This window comes from Gigantopelta aegis, chromosome 4 (assembly GCF_016097555.1).
Source record: "Gigantopelta aegis isolate Gae_Host chromosome 4, Gae_host_genome, whole genome shotgun sequence".
NCBI classification, from domain to species: domain Eukaryota; kingdom Metazoa; phylum Mollusca; class Gastropoda; order Neomphalida; family Peltospiridae; genus Gigantopelta; species Gigantopelta aegis.
Genome location: NC_054702.1, coordinates 14417022 through 14443286, shown reverse-complemented (window position 1 = coordinate 14443286; position 26265 = coordinate 14417022). Strand labels below are relative to the sequence as shown.

The window sequence follows — 26265 nt, the reverse complement described above, 5'->3', positions numbered from 1 at the left end:
TTTTGAACGAGTCGAATTCACTCAACCGGAACACCGGAGTGGTGACATTTTGTGCATGGCTGAGTCTTTATCAATATTGCAAAGTAGTTACAGCAGTTGTTTTATTGATGCACACAGTCATCTAACAGATGAAGTATTTGATAAAGTGCGTTTATTTTAAATACTGTAAATTTTAATAGACTTAAAAAACCACAGAAAGAATAAAATGTTTTTCATGAGATAAAAATAGTCCACACCTTAAAGGGACAGACCCAAATTTCAACTCGTAAAAAATGGACACTAAGTTTAGTTAATCTACAAACCTGTAACACACTTAGATAAAGTTATAACAGAGTAAAACAAGATTCTGTGAGTTAAAACCGGAAAATATCCTTTAAAAATAGACTAGAACTCCAACAATCGCTACATAGTTCATACACACAGGTATGTATGCGTTTTTAAACATGAAAAATGCATTTTGTGATATTAAAAATAATGGGATGACCAGAAACACTTCGGTACTGTGGAAATGGATAATCTAAACAATAAAATATAAGTAATGTTTATTTCAGTGATCATAAACTGCTCTAATAGTGAAAAATATGCTGTAGTGTTTTAAAAACTAGGGTCTGTCCCTTTAATCATATTAGCATTACTACCAAACAGCTATATAGGGTTGCAAACGAATGTCTATGCATTTTTACATGGATCACAACTAATTTTGAGTGTAGTATAATGGAAATACATCAGTGTTCAACCGTTTGTAAAAAAAAAAAGCTCCCCTAAAAAATTTTTGCGAGAAAAAGGAAGGAAATGTTTTATTTAACGACACACTTAACACATTTTATTTATGGTTATATGGTGTTAGGCATTTGGTTAAGGACTACACAGATATTGAGAGAGAAAACCCGCTGTCGCCACTTCATGGGCTACTCTTTTCGATTAGCAGCAAGGGATCTTTTATATGCACCATCCCACAGACAGGATAGTACATACCACGGCCTTTGTTACACCAGTTATGGAGCACTGGCTGGAACAAGAAACAACCCAATGGTCCACTAACGGAGATTGATCCTAGACCGACCGCGCATCAAGAGAATGCTTTACTGCTGGTCTACATCCTGCCCCTGTTGTTTTGTGAGAGTAATTGCTCTACTCCGATAGTAGTATAACTTAACTGTTAAAATGTCACCAAACTGATAATAATATACAACAATAAAAGTAATATCTCTATCACTGTCATCTGTTTCACTCTCTTTTATAATTATACTAACGATCCTTACTTTTCTGACATCGACCATAAGTGTAAGTGTCAAATTCGACAGAAGGAAAACTTTCATTTTCAGTTTGTCAAAAATTATAAAGTTAACAGTAAAAAAAGTTCACCTTGCAAATTTGTCAAAGGGAGCGTTTTTTCGCGTCGCAAGAATTTATACGTGCATGGGCGCGAATGGCAGTCACTGAATACATGGTAAAAATGTCTCAGGTGCCTGTAAGATCCCTTGCTACAAATGGAAAACATATAGCTAAGACGATATGTCAAAATAAACAAATATTTGACATCTAGTAGCTGATGATTAATAAATCAATGGTGTCGTTAAAACAAACTTTAACTATAATAAAAAAAAAAATTCCAATAGCATTTTGAACCTAGCTTTTTGCTATTGCAGGGGACAATATTTCAAAATCTTAGGTAACCGGAAGTCGGTTCATGTGAGTTTTAATTAGGTTAACGATTGTGAATATAATTCACGTAACCAATGAGTTAGACCTACCTAATCCAAAAACAATTGAACTACGGTTTTGTGCTACATTGGTGGTTCAAATGTATTTAAAAAAAATAAACTGATTTTCAAATTGACTACTGATATATGGTACTTATAATTTTAGGATATAATTTGTTCACAAATGTAACCGATTGGCAGTTCACTTGATTTTAAAGTTGTGTAACTGACACACGAACAGAACAACAGCTGTCGTGAAATATTGTGCCCTGTTATTGTAGGGAGTTGCAAAGTGATGTAATTTAAATAAGTCCAGACCTGTTCAAATAATTATCATTTCTATATTGAGCAAATAACATTGTTATGTTGATATGTTCAGGGTTTTTTTGAAAAAACAATTTTTTTTTATAAAATCTTTAAAACAAGAATCAGGCAGGACTTTTGGACTGGTAATGGTATGCATATTCACAATATTTGATACACTTTATTGCTTAATATCAAGTATAGTGGTATATTTAATTAATAAAACAGAAAAAATGTGACAGCTTATACATACCTGTATATATAATGGGTGCAGCCATTTTGCTTCATCCCTTTGATTCAACCAGTGCACCATGACTGGCATATCAAAGGCTGTGGTATGTACTATCCTGTCTGTAAGATGGTGCATATAAAAGATCCCTTGCTACTAATGGAACAAACTATTTTTGCCATCCCGTGAGCAGCTATTTACATAATACTTAACATGTTACATCATGTCTTTCTTTTAGAACTGAAGAAACAAACATACTGGTCTGTAGATTTTTGTGCACTGATTGGTCAAAATGTTCTGTAATAATAGTACAAAATAAAACATTGTCAACCTTATTATTATTATTTTTTTATCAGAATATGTTCTGGAATGTATGTTGTAAATTTCTATATCTTGTTTATACAGGTTGTATTATAATTATTAATGTTTAGTTTTTCTACTGTAGGATATTGCCGATGTAATAGCAGAAGCTCAAAGGGTAAGATATAGTATAATATATAATTTAGTTTTTATGTGAGGCGGGATTTGACACTTGCCTGAAGTGCTTGCGTCACAAAATCAAACCACATCTGTGGATCTATTCAACTGATTGGGTTTTTTTTCTCATTCCAACCAGTGCACCACAAATAGTCAAAGGTTGTGGTATGTGCTTTCCTGTCTGTGTGAAAGTGCATATAAAAGATCCCTTGCTGCTAATGGAAAAATGTAGCGGGTGTCCTCTGATGACTACAAGTCAGAATTTCCAAATGTTTGACATCTAATAGCCGATTATTAATTAGTGTGCTCTAGTGGTGTCGTTAAACAAAACAAACTTTAGTTTTTATGTAGGGCCTTACCTTAGTTTGACACGTAATATCTAATCTGTGTGTGTTTGGTGTTGGTGTGTCATTAAACATTCAGTCATTTATGTAGGACAGTCCTGCAAATTATTCATTACATATTCACTCGATCACCCTGGAAGAATAAATTATATAGGGAATAACTAGTTAATGATGTAAGATATCAGCTTTATCCTGTGATGAAAAAAATTGTGAATTTTATTTATCTGTAATCCATAAAATAAAATAAAAATGAGGGAAAAAACTATTTTCCTGTTTATTTCAACAAATGAACTGTTTTGTGAGTTATCTGTGGAGATGACGTACTTGTGTCATAATCTGCTAGAAGGGACGAAACATAGTCCAGTAGTAAAGTGCTAGCTTGAGGTGTGGTTGGTCTAGGATCAATTCCCATTGGTGGGCCCATTGGACTATTTGTCATTCAAGCCAGTGGTATGTGCTATCCTGTCTGTGGGATGGTGCATATAAAGGATCCCTTGCTACTAATGGTAAAATGTGGTGGGTTTCTTCTCTAAAACTACGTCAAAATAACCAAATGTTTGACATCCAATAGCTGGTGATTAATAAATTAATGTGCTCTAGTGGTGTCATTAAACAACAAACTTAAACTTTAGTGTGTGCTTGTTATTCTGCTTTAATCACTCCACATAATCGGCCAGTAGAAACAGTGATTCTGTGTTCTAGCTAGGTTTTTGACAGGGCAAATTGCCATCAAATTATATATATTAATCTCATTTTTAATACAGTGGTGAAGACAAAAGGCTTGAACAGTCTTAGCTGCATTGCTATCGAACTGGCCTCAGTGGCATTGTGGTTAAGTCATCGAACGTAAGGCTAGTAGGTACTGGGTGCGCAGCCCGGTACCAGGGCCCACCCAGGGCGAGTTTTAAGACCACTAAACCCTCTTCTCTCTCACTAACCACTAACCCACTGTCCTGGACAGACATCCCATATACCTGAGATATGTGCCCAGGACAGAGTGCTTGAACCTTAATTGGATATAAGCATGGAAAAAAAAGTTGAAATGAAATTTTTATCAAAGTAATGGACAATGCAGTACCCCGAGACACTTGTAGGGCTATGCATGCTTTGTTATGGCTGTTCCATCAGTAGTCTTCATACCTGCGTTGTAAAATAAGGTTTAACCTATGCAATTTGATAATAACGGACTGAGACTGGTAAAACGTTTTTATTTCAGATAGGAGTAAAAGCGGCACTGGTTGTTTCTGAGAATGAGGCACAGTTCAACAAAGTGATTAGTTTGGCTGACAGGTAACAGCAATTGATTGTAGGCCGATCTCGAAAAGACCTTAATATGTTTTAAACGAGATGACACAGATGTCGGTTAGTGGTAGAGCACTTACATGTGGCACAGTAGGTTGTCTCAGTAGACATTTGGGGGTTTTCCATCCCAATCAGTGCTCCACCACTGGTGTATCAATCATTATGGTCTAGGTATGTGCTGTGTGTATAGGAAAAGGCATAACGTAAAATTATCCATTGCTGTTATACAGTAGGACTAGCCTATGTAACGGCAGTTGGTTTCCTCTTACTTTTTAAACCAAGTGTCACTTGTTAGATAATAAATAGCCATAGTTTTAAAATGTTTGTATGTGCTTTGAGACGAACATTCCTTCCTTCCACTAATTACCCACTTAAGAAGCAACCATAACCATAAAGACTTTTCAGAATGCAGGGTACATTTTATTCTGTATTGTGCTTCGATTCGCTGTGCAAGTTTGCTACACAATTTTAAAACATTCAACAGTACAGGATTGTTGCCAATTAATTGAGTTAAAGAGGGTAGGACACGAGACTGGACCCAGTTTGGACATGCCTGCACCTAATGGATGTGGGCATGGAAAAACATTTGGATTTGGATTTGTCCCTAAATGTTAATCTCCAATTTTGTTCAGTATCACGTTATGATTTGTTACACAAGTTTCAGAGATCACTACACAATTTTAAAACATTTATTGTTATTCAATTACAATCTGTTCTTTCTGGGGGTTTTTATTATTTATATATATTTTTTTTTCCTTCAGATTTCCAGAGTTTGTTCTGCCATGTCTTGGAGTCCACCCTGTTCAGGTATACTGTGTTACATGGTCAAAATTATTAAAATCACCACAAACATTCCGTTCTTCTTTTAAATAAAACCATTAACATACATTAAGGCAAATTGATTTTTATGTTTAAATAATATAAAATGTATTTAAATAAATGAGGATAATCAACATTAAAATCAGTTTTCAGTTTCTGATGAGATTTTTTTTTTTAAACTACAGATCTGAATTTTATACATGTAATGATGTATACAGGTCAGTCATAAATGTGTACTTTTCTGTTATTGTTCTGAATATTTATTGGATTTGTGTGTGCTTTTTAGCAAGATGCTGATCAGGCAAGAAGTGTTAACCTCAAGGTAAAGTGTAACGTATCTATCCTGTGGTCACTACATAGGTAAAATATAATGACTGAATAGATCTTTATTATACTCTTCAAAAAAAGTAGGGGAACTGTAATAAGAATTTACAATTGCCAAAATTGTAAGGTTATTACCTGTGGGGAATGGTTATAGGATAATAGTGAATTAATTTGGCAAACATTACAACCGGAAGTTCAGTAATACAGTAGGTTTTATGACCACCAAAGATCTTAAAAGTTGACAGTTTTTTTTATCAGTAAATCACAAATTCAAACAATAAAAATGACTAAAAACAAAACAATAACAACTGTATGATCAACAGAATGAAAAGGATTGACAGAAATAATGTTCCATAGTGATTAATGAACCTTTCTGGAAATTGTCAAAATCGAGAATGACATCCCACATATATGTACGGGGCAACTGTGTGATGCATGTGCAAACTATGGAATGTGTTTCGGTGTGTTCTTTACTAGAATGTCTGCAGTCAAAACATGTTTTAATATTTCAGGTTCCCCTACTTTTTTTTTAAGAGTATAAATGTAACATTAGGTGAAATATTTCAGTAAAACAATAGTACTATCATTCATTAGGCAAAATAACAGATGGAAGTTGATATTCCCACCAAAGAAAATTATTCATTGTAAGTGACATCGTTTAACAAAGTGTGAAATATAAAATAATTATTATCAAATATCTATACCTATTTCATGTAGTCTGCATTTTTATATCATTCTCGCAACTTAGTGATATATTTGTGGACTTCGTTCATGTTCGACAAAAACAAATTTGAAGTAAGGCTTGAAATTAATTTTGTGGAAGCAGTTTAGGAGTCTTAATTCTTATATGTTCATTGAGGTAACAAAAACAAGTCTGAGAAATGAATAAACTTATGTTGTAGTCCAGTGGGATGGCATTAAATTATAGTGAATGTAACGGAAATATAATTATTAATAATTAAGAAGTAGTTTGGAAATAAAACTATAGTTTACAGTGTTGACAAATATGTTTATTATCTATATTATTAGTCTGGAGGAAAATATTTCATGATAGTAGAAATACTGGTTTAATCTATTCAATTTCTGTGTAATGTAACACTATACAAGAGCATGAAAGATGATAATAAATTTAATAAATCTAGAGATGCATTAGCATAGTTTTTGTTGTACCACTAGTTCCTTTGGTTTTTTTCACAGGACATAGAAAATGTGGCAGCTATTTTAGAAAGACACCATGAAAGATTAGGAGCTGTTGGAGAGGTAATGGCTCTTCCAAATATGACCGGTGTGGGGTGGGGGGGGGGGGGGGGGGGGTGAGGCACTGTATGTAAGTTGACTGCATGTTTGTTTATTGTATGCATTGCTTGGTTTAGATTAAAATGGTGGGTATCACAAATAATTGCTTCCTGGGTTCTGGGTCAGCACTAATCTTTTTACTGATTCTTGAACACTTATGGCAATGAGTTTTAAAATTTAGTTTTGGTTAACACCAGCAAATCATCAGCTATTGGTATTTGGTAATTCCTACATAGAGGAAATCCACAACATTTTTCCATTAGCAGCAAGGGATCATTCTATTTCCTTTCCCACACACAGGACAGCACATATCACATTCTTTCACATTCAGTCATGGTCAGAGAACCTCAGCCGAGGACTCTATCAACTGAACAAGATCCCACCCATGTTCTGTGATTGATATATCAAAAACCGTCAGGGTTGAAAAAAATGTGGAATGGTTCTAAAAAAATCCTGTCTCTTGTGACATTCTGAACAACCCCTTATAAACACTATTTTCATGTAATATACTAAATATAATAAAATAAAAAGCAAACAGTTTTTTTCAGGTTTATTAAGTAAAAAACAGCTGAATATTACAGTAGCACTGAATAAAAAATATATCACACAAATGTTTAGCTATAGCATTTATTGTAAATAGTATTACACATAATACATAACAAATTGTACAAAACTAATAACCATAGCATACACATGAAAATAGTTGGTAGAAGTACAAAGTACAACTAGTAAAACACATTAATAATAACTATAACAAAATATGTATGTTTAGAGCATTATCATAATATATACAATAATATAGCACTTTTTCAGCATAAAACCAGTTTTATAACAATAGCACTGTAATGAAAATCAACATTATTGAATATATATTTATACAATAGCACTTTTAAGAACACCCAACAATTGGGCAAGACTATCAATCTAATATATACAAAATGAATCAACATAAACATTTAACAATGAAGTCAATAATTGTTCAGATATAAAGTGCCAGACTTCCAATCATCTTGTTGTGTGTGTGCTGCTGGGATGACATGTGTCGAAGACGATGCTTCCTCTTGGCGATCTCGGTGAGCGTGCGAGTGTTACCTCCCCTGTTTCTCTTGTTTCCGAACCACTTCTTCACCTGTTCCACACTGATGCTGCCAGCATGCGCCATGGCCTCAGTGACAGTTGCCGAGGGATACGGGTGGTGCAGATTGGATTCGTACCAGTACTCCATCAGTTGAATGGCTTTCTTGGACAGCGTTGGGCGGTGACGAACCTCCGACATCCAGGAACTGGTCTTTGTGGGTTTGTTGCTGTCTTCTAGTAGATTCAGGCTCGTCTGGACTCTGTCTATCACCTGTAAGAGAAAACAAATCTTTGAAACCTCTGAATCCCTAAATCCAGTAGTATTTGCAATAAAAATTTAATACAGTAATACAATCTACAGCAAATAGAAAATTGTACATCTAGGCCTAGACATTAAGGACCAAATTTGTATCTATACCTATATCAGCTTTTAATTAATATAAATAAATGCATTAACCACATGCACACATCTTATTTTGTTCATGTTCAAGATATTTATTTGAGCTTGAAAAATTCCCTAGTTCTGAACAATGTGAAATAGCTTACCTGAATTAGTTGTGCATTGAAGTTTGAGTTGAGCCAAGTCTTGTACACATCTGACGTCTGGTTCTGTAGACACGACATCCTCTCGCTCTCAACTGCAGCTGAGTAGTACTCGTACAGGGTAGACAACTCTCCAACTTTCTCTGGAAATCGGGCTCCTAGTTGTTGTAGTTGGACCTCGAGCTGCTGTCTCCGCAGAGTCACATGACTCTCGTCGGCTCCAAGGGTCTCGAAGAGATGGCTGGGCAGGTCTGTCTGCTGGCAGTCCATCATCAGGATTCCTCGGAGATCGTTGAAGAATGGGTGTTTGACGAGCGGACTGTTTGCAGGAATGTCCATCAGTGATGACTGGAGTGTTGGTGTTGACTGCTGTTCCTCCAGAGTAACGATCAGAGAGTGCAATGGATCTCCCAGTCGGTCCTCTGTGATCATTTCTGGTGCATCTGCAAGGTCAAACAATGGATCTCCCAGTTGGTCCTCTGTGATCATTTCTGGTGCATCTGCAAGGGCAAACATGTATATATAAGAATTTTAAAAATGTAAGGATATTATTAAAAAATAGTGTAGGTTTGTATGAAAAATTATAAATAGAATTCTGCTTATGAATTAACACCCATTAGAGATTGAATACTGTATAGAAAATGATTTACACCTTTGTCGCCCATGTGAAAAACATACTGTCTGTAACATATCTAAAACAAATAACATCAGCCAATATGTATTAAGATTGAATTAAACAAAACCTTCAGTGAAGATAAGATCAGAAATCAATGGATGGGAAAAATAATATATTGATAGGATATTAATATAGGCATGTTTGCCAATCCACATCATTTACTGAATATATATGTTGCATACATGCATATGTAAGCACTCTCTTGATGCGTGGTTGGTCTATGATCGATCCCCATTGATGGGCCCATTTCTCATTCCAGCCAGTGCACCATGACTGGTTTATGTGCTATCATGTCTGTGGTATGGTGCTTATAAAAGATCCTTGCTACTCTGAAAAATGTATCCAGGTATTCAATAGCCAATGATTAATAAATCAATGTACTCTTAGTGTTATTAAGTGTAATAGTATAAACACACTCACCAGTTGATTCTGACTCGTCATCGGGGAGGATGGAGTTGAAGAGAGCATCGAGTGATTCCTGAAAGCTGCTCTCACTTGATGTAGGGCTTATAGCAGTAGACAAGTCGGACATCTCTGAAAAACACAAATTAATATTAAATAATTAAAACCAGATATGATATGTCACGAAGCAGTAAATAAACATGATGTTTTACAATAGTGATATTTAGCTCTGTTAATCAGCAGTGTTCTAATATGTTCTGGTATCTGTCCACTTTTATGATAGGATTGATCTGAAACTTGATAGTGATCCTCTGGGGCAATCTCCACAAACTAATAGAGAGATATTTAAATACAAAATTCATTTACAGTTTTGATGAGATAGTTCTGAAACTTAGTACTGTAATTCAGGCAGCCTCCACAAGCTAACAGTGAAATTGAATAATAAATTAAACTGACAGACAGATTTTACTATTAAAGCTGTTTTTGATAATTTAAGTGCTTCCATTTTATTATTTAGAATATTAATTTTCATACAAGTGGTTATGGTCATCCAGGTTTTTGCAATATCCCAAACAAATTCATAATTATTTCCATCAGACATACCATATCCAAGTGTTGCAGGTTTGGGTCTAGGCTAGGATCTGTATCATCTTCTTTAATTGGAAAAATCTCAAACTTGTTACTATAATTCTTTGGGATCTTCTTTACAAGCTAATAGATTATTAAATTCTCTTTTTTTAAACATAGAAAAGTTGATTGGAAAGTACAATGGCTCATATTGGATAGCTAATTTGTAATTAACATACTATAAATGCAGGCATTAACCACATGCATTTAGTGGAAAAGTATGAAATAACAAATGGTTCTACTACAGCAGCCAAAATACGTGATATCCTAACATTTTTAATGTAATTTGTATAGTTTTAATATAATTTGACATAGATAATCTATAGTGGTCATTACAGTGAATTTTGTATCTACTAGTGACAATGAAATAAAGAAGCCAATACGTCTCTTGCATACAGTTGTATCTGTGGTAATACATGAAACTCCTCCTAGACCCACCACTTCCTTGTTTGAAGAATTGTAATATTTATATTTATGTATAAGAGAAGTAACATGAAATGTGTGATATGAAAATGTCACTGCACATGATTTTTCTCATAAATGATTTTGATGAAAGAAGCACAAATTTTTACAGGATATCTTTTGGTACCATACCACGACATTCTGTTTCAGCCTCTACAATTTAATAGTTTATATTAATATAGATTTAATATTTTAGATTAACATAGATATTTTAAAAAAAATAAAAAACAATAACATTGAAAATTCAGATAGGTTTCTAGGGCATAGACTTTGGAAATTTATAGATATTTTGAATTTGTGTTTTTATTGGAATTTAAAGGACAATTACCCAGGTTGTTCACCGTATACTTTTGCGATTTACTTTATGTAAATTCAAACAACTCCATTGCATGCAAGTTAACCATGCTTTCTTTTTGTTTAGATCTCATACATCATCATTCTTATGTTGAAATTAAGTTGGTCTTTACAAATTATTGAATTATCATCTACTAGAGAGTAAAACCTGAACAATAGGCCTCTTGTAATATTTATTTGTTAAAAAAATTATATGTATCATGGGTACAAAATCATCATACTAAATTTGACAGTGGAATAGCAGATCACCAAAATATTGTTTATTTGATTAGCACAAAACCAGAGTCATGATTACACAAATAATAATAATTATAAGTAATCTAAATATATTGAATGATGCATACCTTGTTTGTCAGCTTCTGGTGATGTATTTGATTCAGCTATCTCGTATATTCCATCCTGAAGTTGGACTAACTGGTAGGTCACATCATCAGTTTGAAACACACTAACCGAGGACATGACAGTAGCATCAGAAGACATTATAACAGGAAACTTTGATTTGCAGTAGCTAAAACAAGTTGTTGGTAGAATGTCCAGTGAAGGAAATAATTTTTCTAATGGCAGCATTCACTTTTATTACAACTAGTGAACTGTTATCATTTACATTAAAACATGTCTAGCCTTTTCATTGGATACTGAAGTCACATGACTTATTTCAGATGAAAATTGATTGGTCATGGGAATGATGGTTAACTGTATTTACATATGGGCCGTTTCTGATTGGTCAGCTAGATTCTGGTTAATTCAGTTAACAGTTAAGATCTGTGATTCTGTTAAGGGATTAACAGTTTCTGTAACTGATAACAATGAAATGTACTCATGGTCTATTGTTTGCCAATTAAGGTATAACAGGTATTCTTTTGTGTTACCTGGTTAACACTAATAAACATGACTCATCTGTGTTACATGTTTGTTATGTTCTACTTGAAAAAATATATATTGTAACATATTTTAGCACTTTGTAATTATTATCTTTTATTTATTTATTTATTTTATTATATTTTTTTGGTTACTAGGATTCTCATTGTGTGGAACTTATTTAAACATGTCCGGTCTGTGTAGAAGTACTGCTAATGAAAAAATTGTAGCAGGTTTCCAGAATTACCAAATATTTGATAGACAGATAATATTTAACATGCTCATATGCCACTAAGGCTTCAAGCATGTCTATCCCGGGGCCGAGCTCTGGAAAGCCAGGGCTCCGCTCCTGGACAGAAAAATTATATGGACAATTTTAAAATTAAGCCAAAAAATATTGGGGGAAAATTTAATATTTAATTTTTGAAGGTGTAGTTTAAAAATATATATATATATATATATATATATATACTCTTCAAAAAAAGAAACGCAAAAGGGTACAAATGGGTTATAACTCCGATTTTATGTTTCCTACCGGTTCATGCTTTGTGAATATAAGGTCATTGCATGTCCCAAACACATTCCCACGGTTACATTCGATAAAACGCAGCTACTGTACAATAAAGTTCCAAAATGTGAATATTCGCAAAAACGCAGCCACGTGCAAACCATGTCACCACTGCACGTGCGTTGTCTGTACGTGCAACATGAACACCGACAGTATAAAAGTGCAGGGTGTTCGCTTGCCTGGCCTCTGTATCTGGCCGACAGTTGACAATCCAGGACATGCCACGTCTCAGTGAACCGCAGAGAAACAATGCCATCGGCCGACTAGACGCAGGCGAATCCAGAACGGCCGTTGCCAGGGCATTCCATGTGTCCCCAAGCACCATCTCCAGACTGTGGGACCGTTACCAGCAACATGGATCAACACGTGACCTCCCTAGATCCGGTCGACCACGGGTCACTACCCCCGGGCAGGACCGCTACATCCGGGTACGCCACCTTCGGGAACGATTGACTACTGCCACCTCCACAGCCGCAGCAATACCAGGTTTGCGCAGGATATCCGACCAGACCGTACGGAACCGCCTACGTGAGGTAGGAATTCGTGCCAGACGTCCAGTTCGAGGTGTCATCTTAACACCACAACACCGTCGACTCCGACTGCAGTGGTGCCAGATTCATCGACAATGGCCTCAACTGCGATGGAGACAGGTGTGGTTCAGTGACGAGTCCCGATTTCTGCTCCGACGTCATGATGGAAGATGTCGCGTGTATAGGCGTCATGGTGAACGTTATGCGGCAAACTGCGTGCAGGAAGTGGACAGATTCGGCGGGGGTAGTGTCATGGTGTGGGCAGCCATCTCACACACTGGCAGAACTGACCTGGTCCACGTGCAGGGCAACCTGAATGCACAGGGCTACATTGACCAGATCCTCCGGCCACACATCGTTCCAGTTATGGCCAACGCCAACGCAGTGTTCCAACATGACAACGCCAGGCCTCACACAGCACGTCTCACAACGGCTTTCCTACAGAACAACAACATTAATGTCCTTCCTTGGCCATCGATATCACCGGATTTGAACCCAATTGAGAATCTATGGGACGAGTTGGACCGACGCCTCCGACAGCGACAACCACAGCCCCAGACCCTGCCCGAGCTGGCAGCAGCCTTGCAGGCCGAGTGGGCCACCATCTCCCGGGACGTCATCCGTACTCTGGTTGCTTCAATGGGCAGGCGGTGCCAGGCAGTTGTCAACACACGCGGAGGCCACACCCGGTATTGACTCCAGATGACCTTGACCTTGGTGGTGTGTCCTATCACTTACTCACAATGGACTAGAGTGAATTGTGAACAATCCTGCAACATTTGGTAATTATCGGACTCACCATTCAATAATTAAATGAATTCTCCAAATGTTACGACAATGTGGTTTTGCGTTTCTTCTTTTGAAGAGTATATATACATACATATTCAAAATAAATATACAGAGCTCATATCAATTTTACACCAATTTTTTAACAGGCAGCCAAAATAAAATATATTTATGCCCTAGGGATGAGGAATGGAGGTGGTGGTTGAGGTTAGGGCATATGCCACAGGAAGTCTGTTTATATAAAAAAAAAAAAAAAAAAATTAATTAAAAAGGATTTGATTACTTATTTATTAATTAGAAAGAAAAAATATGAGAATACATCCGTTTTATCGGGAACTTCAGTGCAGCCAAAACCCGGAGGGGGGGAGAGCAATCCTCGGACAATCCTAACTCACCCTACGGCCTAAACCGCTTATGCCCTATGGCCTATCCTATTTCCGGTGGCGTGCCCCCCCTATCCTGCCCCCCCACCACCCCATCCTGCCCCCCCCCCAACAGGTGCAGCCTAACCGTTGTGCCCTCCAATCCCGATATATCTCGTTGAAAATAGTGACGGATAGGCCCGCTGTCAAAAAGGGTCTTTTTATTTCAATAGTTAAAACAAAAACAAAAAATATATGAAAACAAATTCCAAATATTTGAGGTCCAATCAATGTGCCCTTGTGGTGATATTAAACAGAACAAACTTTTAACTTTATTTTAACAAAGTTTCTTAATTTTAAACATAGACAGACAGATTCAAAGAGAAACATTGATGTTATTATAATATTATAATTTAAAGGAGATTTGAATTGAAGGTGGTTAATTTCAAATGACGAGATGAAGAACAATACAAAAAACAACAAGAAGATAGAAAACAGTTGCTAAATTATTTAACTTGTATACAAATGATGTTGTTTTCCTGAATACTGTGAACATCCTGGAAATATTGCAGATACTAGGAATTTGACAAATAGCTACCATGATGTACCCTGATTGTGCATCTTACAAATGACTTTCAATAACTAAAGTAGGTTGTTTGCTTATACAACTTTTAAAGTCAAACTGGCTGTGTTTGATTGTGGACTGAACTGTTTAAACTGAAATCAAACTGCTGCATGCAATTTCTATTGTGTTGCCATGACGTCAGTCTCCATACTTTGTGGAAGTGTTTGTGAAGACATTAATTTTTTTATTATAAGCAAGGTTCATAGCCCAGTGTGCTGCTGTTTATAATTGTTTCTAGACTTTTTAGATTTTACATTCATTATCATGGCAAAAAAACATTGAAATAAATAAATATTGTGAAAATCAGCTATTATCATTATAGATTGGACTGGACTTCACTCCAAGATTCTGTAAAGCTGATGATGATAAAACAACACAGAAGTTAGTCTTTACCCAGCAGGTAAAAGTTAAACATGTTTTAATAAAACATCCATAGTAACATGTTTTGTTCTCTCGCCTTTTCCCCCCATATCCTTGTCCGTTCATTGACATCCACCAAATTTGTTTTTCAACTCCTACCATCTTTCAACCTCTATAGTTGTCTACATCTACATCCCAGTCCTTGTCTCTCCATCCATGATGGGTAGGGCTGGTAACCCGACTTGTGATGAGTCATTGAACCTGTTGGGTTGTCCCCCATCCAAACCAGTTCCCCATGACTGGTATATCAAAGAAAGAAAGACATGTTTTATTTAACGACGTACTCAATATATTTTATTTACGGTTATATGGTATCAGACATATGGTTAAGGACCACACAGATATTCAAAGAGGAAACCTGGTGTTTCTACTTCATGGGCTACTCTTTTCGATTAGCAACAAGGGATCTTTTATATGCACCATCCCGCAGAGAGGGTAGTAGATACTACCACCTTTGATATACCAGCCGTGGTGCACTGGTTGGAACGAGAAATAGCCCAATAGGCCCACCGACGGTGGTATTATCAAAGTCTGTTGTATGTGCCATCTGCGGGAAAACACACATATATAGGACTTGCTATTTATTAGTAATCTGTATAGCAGGTTTCTTCTCTTATCACTTTATAGACCAAGTGTCAAATTATCTATATGTTAGTCATGAAATTTCTTTCCATTTGTACTGAATTAGCCAGCTTTTCCATGGGGCTGGATGACATAACTCAAGTTTGTTGAAGTACTTACTTGTCAAGTTGACACTTCACGTTGAATCATTGTTTTAAAAATATTTAAACAAATTAATATTTTCACTTTATATTTATTGTTAAGTTGTTACATTTTAATATTTTTTTATAATGTGGACTATTTCCCCTATTTTCATTAAATCAGTTTGTAGGTAAAGTTTTTTAGAATAAACAAATATCAGCTTACAAAATGATGTTTTGTTACTAATTAAATGAACAAGAAAAAGAACCAATCACTGTAAACCTTGGCCCCCATTAAAAAAACCCATTTTGTCCTTAGGTTGGAATTGCCTTATCTATACCTCACAACAGTAATAGATTCTATTAATCCACAGTTTAAAAATATGCTGAGGATATTCATATCATTTGCTTATTTACAAAACATTTTCAAACATGTACCATGCACCTGATTTTGTTTTAACATATTTTATTACCTGATCAGTTGGTATTGGCCAAGAGGCCAGATATTATGTACCTGGTTTGGTTTTAATAATGACATCACAATATTTAATCAAACTAATAGTAGGTGTACGTTGCAAGCGCTTCTGAACAGTGCCAAATATCTGCCATCCACCTTGGAAAATGTGAGTGACTAATGCTGAAGATCAGTAAAAAAAAAGAGAAAAAAAAGAAAGAAAAATCTTTTGTAGTTTTTAAATTTTATTTAGGCAAAAATGTTACACTTCGAATATAACGATTGAATTCTTATGTATCTTTTTTTAGGTTCAACTAGCCCAAAAATATGATCTTCCCATGTAAGTACATCTTTTTTTATTATACATGGATTAGATTTAATTAAATGTCTGACAATGTCAGTAAAATGATATCAAACAGTGGTGAGTTTTGGTGTTACATGTATCACTATTGTAAAATGTATTATCACTGTAGATGTCTTACTGAAGTAATCTCATTGGTTAACTTATGTATTCTGTGGGGGCAATGTATGTTTGATAGTTCATTTTTTTTAAATGAAAATAAATTGACAAAAGTTGTATCGTATAAAATCTAATTTTTTCAGAGAAATTTGATTGGTATCTCATCTTTTGGAGTCCGCATTTTGATACCATACTTTTCACACAATGTAAATAATGTCATTGTGATATAGATGAAGAATGCTTATTTGTAATTTTCTTGTAATTTTAACATCATACAGGAAGAAGGAATCAGCACAAGTAAATAATTTTCTTCAGCTTGTTATTTCTGTAAGAGATAAATTCCTCCCTTGAAAAAAAATCACCAACTTGTTTTAAATTTAAAAAATTCGTTTAATTAGGCAATACAGGTAATGTATGTTTCAGTGGTCAAATAATAGTTTGTGATGTCATAAAAAGTGGATCATGTGCCTTTAAAATTTTGAATCTCAATACTTTGTTCTATACTATGGTAAAGCTGTAATGTTTAATTTCCATTTTGTTTTCAGAAATGTTCATTCGAGATCAGCGGGAAGACCAACAATAGCACTGTTAAAAGAATTAGGTAATTTAAACTTTATTAGCGGGTACAAGTTTTTAAAAATCATTGATGCTAGTTTTGTGGTACATAATGTTTTGATGTCGGCATCATACGGAATTTGACATTGGGTTGGCAGAGAGGGTGTGTGTGAGGGCTGTCCCCCTCTTGCAGTTGGCCCCACTTGAAACATTTTCAAAGATATCTACTTTTGGAGAATATTGTCAGAATATTAAACAGAAAGGACACTAAAATATGTACCCGTATGTACTGTTCACATGACACCTAGCACACCTAGAATTTTCCAAAAGTTGTCAGTTGCGATTCCTTATAAATTGCAAACCTGTATTATACTTATGTTTGCAGCTAACGAATGCAATGTCCACTAAACTTCCACAATTAGCGATAGTGGGAATTTTACTTGTTTTAAGGAAAATTAAGACTTAAAAAAAAACCTACAACCTAAAAACAAAAAACAACAAACAAAATTGTTGAAATATTGGGGTGGCCTCTGGACATAAATGCATTTTGAGTTGCTACAAGAACTAGGATGAACAGAAGCATGTGGAATTTGATAAAATTCATAATTTTAAATTTGAAGAAACCAGGATAATTTAATCAATGGATTTTAGTGACTTTATATCTTCAAAGGTTTTAACCTAATTTTTAAATTAGTATAGCATTTGAAATAATGAGGTACCCAAAATCTATGAGGCATAAAAAGCGTTGAGCTTACCTTTGACATAATTTTCTCATACTAGTAGACAGGTACATTTACTTGTTTTATCACTTAAGCATTAAATGTTACCCAGTGAAAGAGTTAGCATGCATTATGAACTGTGTACATGATTACTAAAAATACTGTACTGTAAATCATAAAATATTAACAATCTTAAAGCTTAGCGAAATCAAAGTAAGTGACTTATAGCAACATAAAAGTTTAGCAAGGTTTGGCTTTATTAGACATGAAAAGAAGAAAGAAATTTAAGTTGGATGATTGGCTAAAATAATACTTTGGATATATATTGACAATTTGCAGCTGACTGAGAACATTTCTAGGTGGTTCGGGGGTATGTCTTAAGATTTACTACCAATAATATATTTGATTCAGAGGCTAGAGCCCTCATGCTCCGCTGTGCCCATATATGCAGTAAATTGAGATTGCTCAACAAGCATGGACCCAATCCACAAGCATACGCCTATATCAAGGTCTTTCCCAACATTTTACATATACTATTTTGTATAAAGTCAAGAATTAATTCACATTTCCATATATGTTTGATTTAATATAGGGGCTAGCAGGGTCCTGATGCATGCATTTGACGGGAAGCCATCGGTGGCTCTTGATGGAGTGCGAGCAGGATTCTATTTCTCCATTCCACCGTCCATTGTACGGAGCCAACAGGTAGATGTGGCCTTTAGTTTTCACATTTCCTCTCCCATCATCCTGTCTCTATGGAAACCACCTGTCTGTCAACACTGATAATGGAAAGTTACACACACTGATTGGCTGTTGCATGTTCAGAGAAGTCCCATTAGATTTGAAATATTTTATTGATCAGAAAAAAAAAGTCAAAAGGATTGCACAACAAGCAGAGCCTATATAAGTGCTCTCCTAAACAAGATGGACATCAGACAATAATCAATATCCATAATCATATATAAAACATAATGACATAATGTCCAGCGGCATAAAGTATTTAACATAATTAGTATTTATTAATTGTAATAGAAGGTAGATAGAATAGAAATGGGATAGTCGAGAAAAATTATGATAGTGATGATCCTATTGTTGGAGCTAAACCTTATATGGGGCAGTAAACATCAGAATAATAAGTTAGTTCAACTTGAATCCCTTTCTATCTGCTATACATTTATGTACTGCTTTGAAAATGAAATAGTTTTCTTCGATTGGTAGGTTTACTGAGCCAGATAATAGTAGATCAATGTCTAAGATATCAAGGTAATTCCTTTAAAGGTAGACTAAACTCCAACAAGAGCCTTATGTGTTGGAAAGATGCATACTCGGACCACAGACACATACTGACACTTTAACAAATGAAAAACACGTAATTTTAGAATTAATAAAAAACCACGATTATTCCTGCTAACTGGGGGCCGTCATTTTGTTTTGTTTTTGTGACGTCCGGTGGTATAGCTTGGGGCGAAGTGACGTCAGCTCAGGTCCAACTTCTCTGTTATGCACAGTGTAAACAAATGCTCTAATTTACAACAAGGTGCTTCGCTTTCATCAACCTGACTTGTAAAACAACATAATAAATGACTTGATAGTAGCCTATAATAAACTATTTAACTAAATATATTTCAATTTGCATCAGTATAACGAAATGGAGTTATAGTTTGTTTTGTTTTTTTAAATCTAAAGAAAAAATGCATATTATTAGGCCTATTGGTAGGATACGTTCAAGCAAAAACGACCACTCAAATACCCAAGTGATAATTTTCTTTTCTCTGGGACTACATACACGTAATTGATCAGTTTTGTCATTTTAGAAGGGAAAGTCTACTTAATCAAGGGTTTTACAGAATTACTTACAGCAATAAAGCTGGTAAAGTCCATTACGATTTGATGTTATCACACAATACCCTGTGATCTTCATAAAAGAGGCACGTCTTTTTAGTGTGTCTAGACACAGTGTTTAGGGACCATCTAAATATACACCTGCCAATCAAGAACCACAGGTACAGGCCACGGAAAGAAAAGACCAATTAAGCAAGAAAACACTCTGACTATTATTTCAGTATGTGGGATAATTTATATACAAAACATAATAGTTATTTCAACACTTTGACAATGGTGGTTTATTTTGTATTGAAAAATAAACCACATATACACGTTGCTGTGTTACTGGGAAGAATATTATTACAGAACATTGCGATGCATCCGCAAAAATCAGGTATGTTTTGTTTCTTCAGTTCGATGACCAATACCTGACGTGAAACGTTAGGTATTACGTAACCACCAGCTCGCCAGAGGGCGTATTCACTGGGATGGTACAAAATGGCTGCGCCCGTTATATACTACTCAAAAGAATTTAAGGGTCAGACGATATTTTCGAAATTATTTTCTGAATGTCAATTATATTAGCTAGACCATAATGTCACGCATGGTATTGTTCCATTTTGACGAAAGTGGGTCTAAGCAACCCATAAATGAATTAAAATCCACTGTCATTGACACTGTCGACTAGTTCTAATGGCGAAAACATGCTTAGATTTGCACGTAAATTAGGGCGAAAGCGAAAGGTCTGCTAAGTGCCCATATCTTGCTTTTTCACAAAGCGCTTCATTTGCACGCTTTGCACGTGTATTCCATGTTCCCAATGCTGAATTTCTGTATAATTGGAGCTTGCGTTCGTGTATGGTGCACACTCCAAATTTGACAATGGTACGACTTCAACTGACTATCGAAGATCGAGGAAGGGCTATTGCTTGGCTTCAGGATGGCAATACGCAAAGAAATTTTGCTCTGAGACTTGGTGTCAGTCAGAGTGTCGTTGGCCGACTGTGGTAACAGTACCAAGCAACGAATTCTGTTCGAAATCGTCCACGTTCGGGAAGACCCCGAAGCACTACAAATAGAGAGGACCGCTACATCACCAATATGGCTCTACGTCAACGCACAACCACTGCACGCCGATTACGTGACAATCTGCGGACTGCGACTGGAACTCGAGTGTCTGATCAAACCATACGCAATCATCTGAGAGCCAATAATCTACGCTGCCGTCGCCAGGCTGTTCGACCACCACTCCTACCACGTCACAGAACGGCCAGACGTCACTGGTGCACGCTTCATCTGCGGTGGCAACGTGTTCAGTGGGGTCGAGTGATGTTCACTGATGAGTCCAGGTTTAGTCTCCAGTTCAACGACGGTCGGGTTCGTGTCTACAGACGTCCTGGGGAGCGCTTCGCTGACGTTAACGTTAGACAACGTCACCGGTTCGGTGGTGGCAGCGTCATGGTGTGGGGCGGCATCTCTATCCACCACAGGACCCCCCTCTATGTGGTGGATGGCAGTCTGAATGGAATCCGCTATCTGAATGAGATTATCCGACCGTTGGTTCTCCCAGGCCTTCAGCAGATTGGCAGGAATTAGGCAGGAGAGTTCGGGATAACCATGCCCCTCCGGCCAACCTTCATGATCTGGGTCAACTTCTTATGGCAGTGGCAGGCCATTCCCCAAGAGTTCTTCAGACGTCTGATCAACAGCATGAGGCAACGATGTGTCGAGTGTATTCGCGCTAGGGGTGGATTCACACACTATTAAACGAATGTTCTAATGTGTAAAATCCATGTTTGACAACCTTCAACTTTAACAGCATGTCATGTGACTTTCTTGTATACAGTGACGTTTATTTGTGGGTTTTTGTAAATATGGAACAATAAATAAAAATGTTGGTGTAGTTTACATTATCAATCTAATACACTCTAAATATCAATCTAAATTTTTTACCCTTAAATTCTTTTGAGTAGTATATATACTGAACAAAATAAGAAACTTCCGCTAACTTTGCTTGAACATAACTTGATGAAAAGAAACCGGGGGAATAATTGTTATATATGCGTTTAAAGAGTGTTCCATGATGCATCGTTTGGTGCAAAAATCATGGCCATAGGTTAACAGAAACTGGGAGAAATTTTGACCAAGTGTGGTAGGGGATCAAAAAAAACAAAAACACTTATAACGGGTATGACCACCTCTTGAATTGACCACTGCAGTGCAGTGCATCACATGCGCATAGAATTGACTAAAGTGTTGATTTCTGCCTGTGGAATATTGTTCCATTCCTGAATGAACACTTGTGGAAGTTCGTTGATGTTAGCGGGTGGGTTGGGACGATGCCTCAATCGTCTGTCCGGACTATCCCAGACATGCTCGATGGGGTTGAGATCAGGACTTTTAGCGGGCCAGTCATCAATGAAATCAATGTTATTTGTCCTAAGAAATTTACAGTGTCTCTAGCTGTATGAGAGGTGGCATTATTATGCTGAAAAATCGAGATGTTGGCGTTGTTATGGAACAGAGGAATGACGTGATGAGCGAGAATGTCATCGCGGTAACGTTGAGCATTTAAATTGTCATCAATGACGACTAGTGGTGAACGATAACCATGGGCAATGGCTGCCCAGACCATGACACAACGATCTCGTTCAAGAACACAACAGTCAGTATAGCGTTCATTTCTCTTACGGTAGACGCGCACCCTGCCATCACCACGTTGTAAAGAAAATCTGGATTCATCCCAAAAAAGAACAGTATTCCAGCGTCGTGTGTACACGTGCCCAATTAAGACAATTTAGATGATGACGTTGCGTTAAAACGCATCCGACGTAAGGACGTCGTGCATGTAAACCGTTCTCCCGCAGATGATTACGAACAGTTTGCCCACTGATTCAGTTATTATGAAGCCCAGGTGTGTTAGCAGCAGTAGCGGTGGCAGTTTGGAATCGATTGCACAAATGCGTGTTCATGATTTAGCGGTCTTGACCACGCGGACGTCCACGACGTGGCACATCATTGGTGCTTCCTGTCATTTGAAATCTTACACGAAGATTTCGTATCGCTCGACTAGAACTCCCAACATGCCTTGCAGCGTCTTCTGTCGACATGCCAGCATCAAGCATGCCAATCGCCCGTTCGCATAAAGTATTGGGTATTCTTAGCATAGTAAAAATGCTACAATGTAAAAAACTTTAATTTTTTTACAAATTTTGAAGCGTTTTCGTTCACTTGACAACAATATCAGTAAGACAAGTAAAACAAATTGACCGAATACTACACGGGACATGTCGAACCATGCATGCACGTGCAAATTGGATTTCACGTTGTCAACGATTAACAGTGCAAAAATAATCGATAAAATTCATGAATCCTGATAATACTGCTCAAGGCTAATACTACCTATATAATTTCATTACACAATGAAATCTTTAACACAACAAATACTATATGTACAAATCGGAAGTTTCTTTTTTTGTTCAGTATATAATAGCCATCACATTTAACCATTTTATTAATTAACTATACGATTATACTTGTTGATATTAAGCAATAATGTGCATTATGTATTGTTGAATAGGCACACCAGTCCAAAAGTCTTGCTTTAGCATTCCTTTAAGGATGCAAATAGTCCATTAGATCGTAGGGTGGGTGGGTATACATGTACTAAGGTGATAGGTGAAGTTAGGTATTTTTTTAAAAGGGGAAACCTTTAAAGGTTTTGGGATCAACATATTTTTGTTAAACAGTATTTATATTTAAATTTTAAATACAGTGAAACCCTTCTAAATGGGTATTCACTCAGATAGTTTTCATGGTCCAGTACAGAACTTCTCTTAAAGCAGATAAAACCAGACTTTTTATTTGGAACCATGGGTGTTCAATTTACATCGCTTTCAGTGTTTTTATATAGGTTTAATGGTTAAGCAAAGCCTCCAAGTGCATAAAGGTAGTTTTGTAACTGACAGAGTTGTGTATTTTTCAGAAAGATAAGCTGGTATCTCAGTTACCCCTGGAAAACATTATTTTGGAAACAGATTCTCCAGCCTTAGGACCTGTGAAAGAGGTATGCTGCTTAAAAATATTTGCCGATTACTGTGATCACCACAGAGTTTGATTGCCAGCCATACAGACATTATTTATTAAAATAAGTTTACAAGCCATCAAGATACAACTAGAATGGGGATGGGGGGTACGGTGTGTGTTGAGTGAAATATTGGTACACATCTGAGACATATCGCTTTTTTAAAAGTCAACTGAGGCTATGAGATTTGATTATCTTGTGGGTACCCATCAAGTTCATTCTAATAATAATTATTCTTTTTTATTTCAGGAAAGAAATGTCCCAGCAAATGTTACCATTTCCTGTGATTACATTGCTACAGTAAAGAAAATAGATCCAAAGGAAGTCAGACTTATTACTACACAGAATGCTATAAAGCTTTTTCCAAAACTGGTGAAATTTTTTGCAAAGTAGTCCTTCCTGTTGCTGCAGTTTTGAAGCTGTTTTACTGTAAAGGGACGTTCTCAATATGCGATTACTCGCACTGACTTGCCATATGCGATAGAAATGTACCGTGAGAACACCCAAGTGATGTCGGGAGTCGTATCAATTAAAAAATATAAAAAATTTCACAACAAATCACATGTGACTAGTTAGTGTGACAAATTGCATAATAAGAACGGCACTTTAAGAACATTAAATATTTATAGGATATTAAATGATTTTCCATTTCATATGATGTTTATGTTCCGAGTGAAATAATGTTTAGTTGTCACAAGCTTTATCGAGTGACGATGAAAATTATTTTACGAGGGACATAAACATGATACAAAATGGTCGCAAGTTTAATATCCTATTTATTAACCATAATCAATCTTAATTTATCTCACTCAACTGGTTGATGTTCCTGTAAGGTTGTAGTGTGCCAATCAATGACGTCACGAAGTGTTACGTCCCACTTGGAATTCTAGTGGGATGTATCACTTTGATATGTACCAAGATATTTTTAACCATATGGGTAATACATTTTATTTCATCTGAGTAACTGTGATATGTATTCCCAAATAAAAAAAATTATATTCTAGATACATTTGTCGTTGTTACATTAAAGGTACAATTTAGCCTCTCCATCCTATAAGGCCAAAAACACACACCGAAGCTGGTTCTGGCACTGTTAAAATATAGCGTGTGTTTGTGTGTCATCTTGTAATGTGTGGAATGTTTTTGTGGTTTGTTTGTTGTTGTTTTTTTAAATAAAGTGCCGTTTCCTCTATATTAGTATGAGAAAGTTGTTAGAATGTGAATTGGGGCTCCCCAACTCTTGACGACATCAGTGTTTCTGGAGACAATAAAATACTTTGAATTGGGGGGTGGAATGTGAATATATAGCACCTGTTCAATAGCCTATGTATTTTTCATGCTGGGGTGTTGTTAAACATTCATTCATTCTTCTGCCAGATCTGTAGTAGATGTGTGTTTTTTTACATTTGACCCAGTGCTTTTCTTTTTTAACTGGTACTACATTGCCAGACGTAGCTCAGGTTTGCTATGGAGCCCAACTTTAAAAATAAACTTGAATGTGTTGGCTGTCAACATAGGTGTATTTGATCAAAGATTTTAATGCATCTTTGTCATCATTTTCAGAACACTGTTCAAGAAAGTCCAGGAGCATTCCATTGTGAATTTAATCCTATTCATAAACCTTTGACACACAACAGCCAATGTGTATTTTTGTGCTACAGTGTCGGTAAACATTTATTCATTTCATTATGTTTTGCAATGGAATGGAAATAAAGGAATTAAGTCTTATTTCAACACTATCTAGACAATGAAAGGAAACCCACTGCGGCCACATAAGATAGTTCTACTGAATACAGATGAAAATGGATTACAAAACTAAATTTAATATTCTTATTTGATGGCCCGGTACTGAAATTAGCACAATGGTCTAAAATTGCAGTACATTCAGAATGTATGCAAAATATCAGCCTAAACAATATTTATAGGATATTAAACAAGCTTCCATTTCGTATCATGTTTATGTCCTGAGTGAAATAATTTTAGCGAGTAACAATAAAAATTATTTCACAAGGTTGATAAACATGATACAAAATGATAGAGAGTTAAATATCCTAGTTGTTACATATCACACTTCAATTTATATCACTATCTCATTTGGTTACCATTCTGGATAGGCTGCAATTAGTCTCCACGAGTACTCTGGCATGGGTCAAGTCTAGCAAAACTTGAGTACCCATGTAAGGTGAAATACAATAATTTCAGCAGTAGATCATCAACGATATGTTACACAATCATTACATGATCATGCACTAGTTTCTCTTTTTATTTATTTATTTCAACTTATTTTCATGCTTATGTCCAATTAAGGTTCAAGCACACTGTCCTGGGCACACACCTCGGCTATCTGGGCTGTCTGTCTAGGACAGTGGGTTAGTGGTTAT

At 36.1% G+C, this 26265-nt stretch overlaps 1 protein-coding gene across 5 annotated transcripts; it reads left to right on the top strand.

The window, feature by feature from the left end:
• Positions 1-16: 16 nt before the first annotated feature.
• Positions 17-24432, top strand: LOC121372690 (putative deoxyribonuclease TATDN3). 5 transcript variants are annotated; one of them, XM_041499147.1, is made up of 12 exons: positions 17-145; positions 2681-2713; positions 4273-4346; positions 5120-5165; positions 5464-5499; positions 6699-6761; positions 14990-15067; positions 16551-16582; positions 17248-17303; positions 18569-18681; positions 23786-23866; positions 24134-24432. In XM_041499147.1, the coding sequence occupies exons 1-12, from the start codon at positions 56-58 to the stop codon at positions 24275-24277; spliced, it is 846 nt and encodes a 281-aa protein (XP_041355081.1). In that variant the 5' UTR covers positions 17-55; the 3' UTR covers positions 24278-24432. The 5 variants fall into 5 exon arrangements, 4 of the variants coding, with proteins under 4 accessions (XP_041355081.1, XP_041355083.1, XP_041355084.1 ...); XR_005957967.1 differs by lacking the exon at positions 18569-18681 and having other exon boundaries at positions 24134-24201; XM_041499149.1 differs by lacking the exon at positions 5464-5499.
• Positions 24433-26265: the final 1833 nt, after the last annotated feature.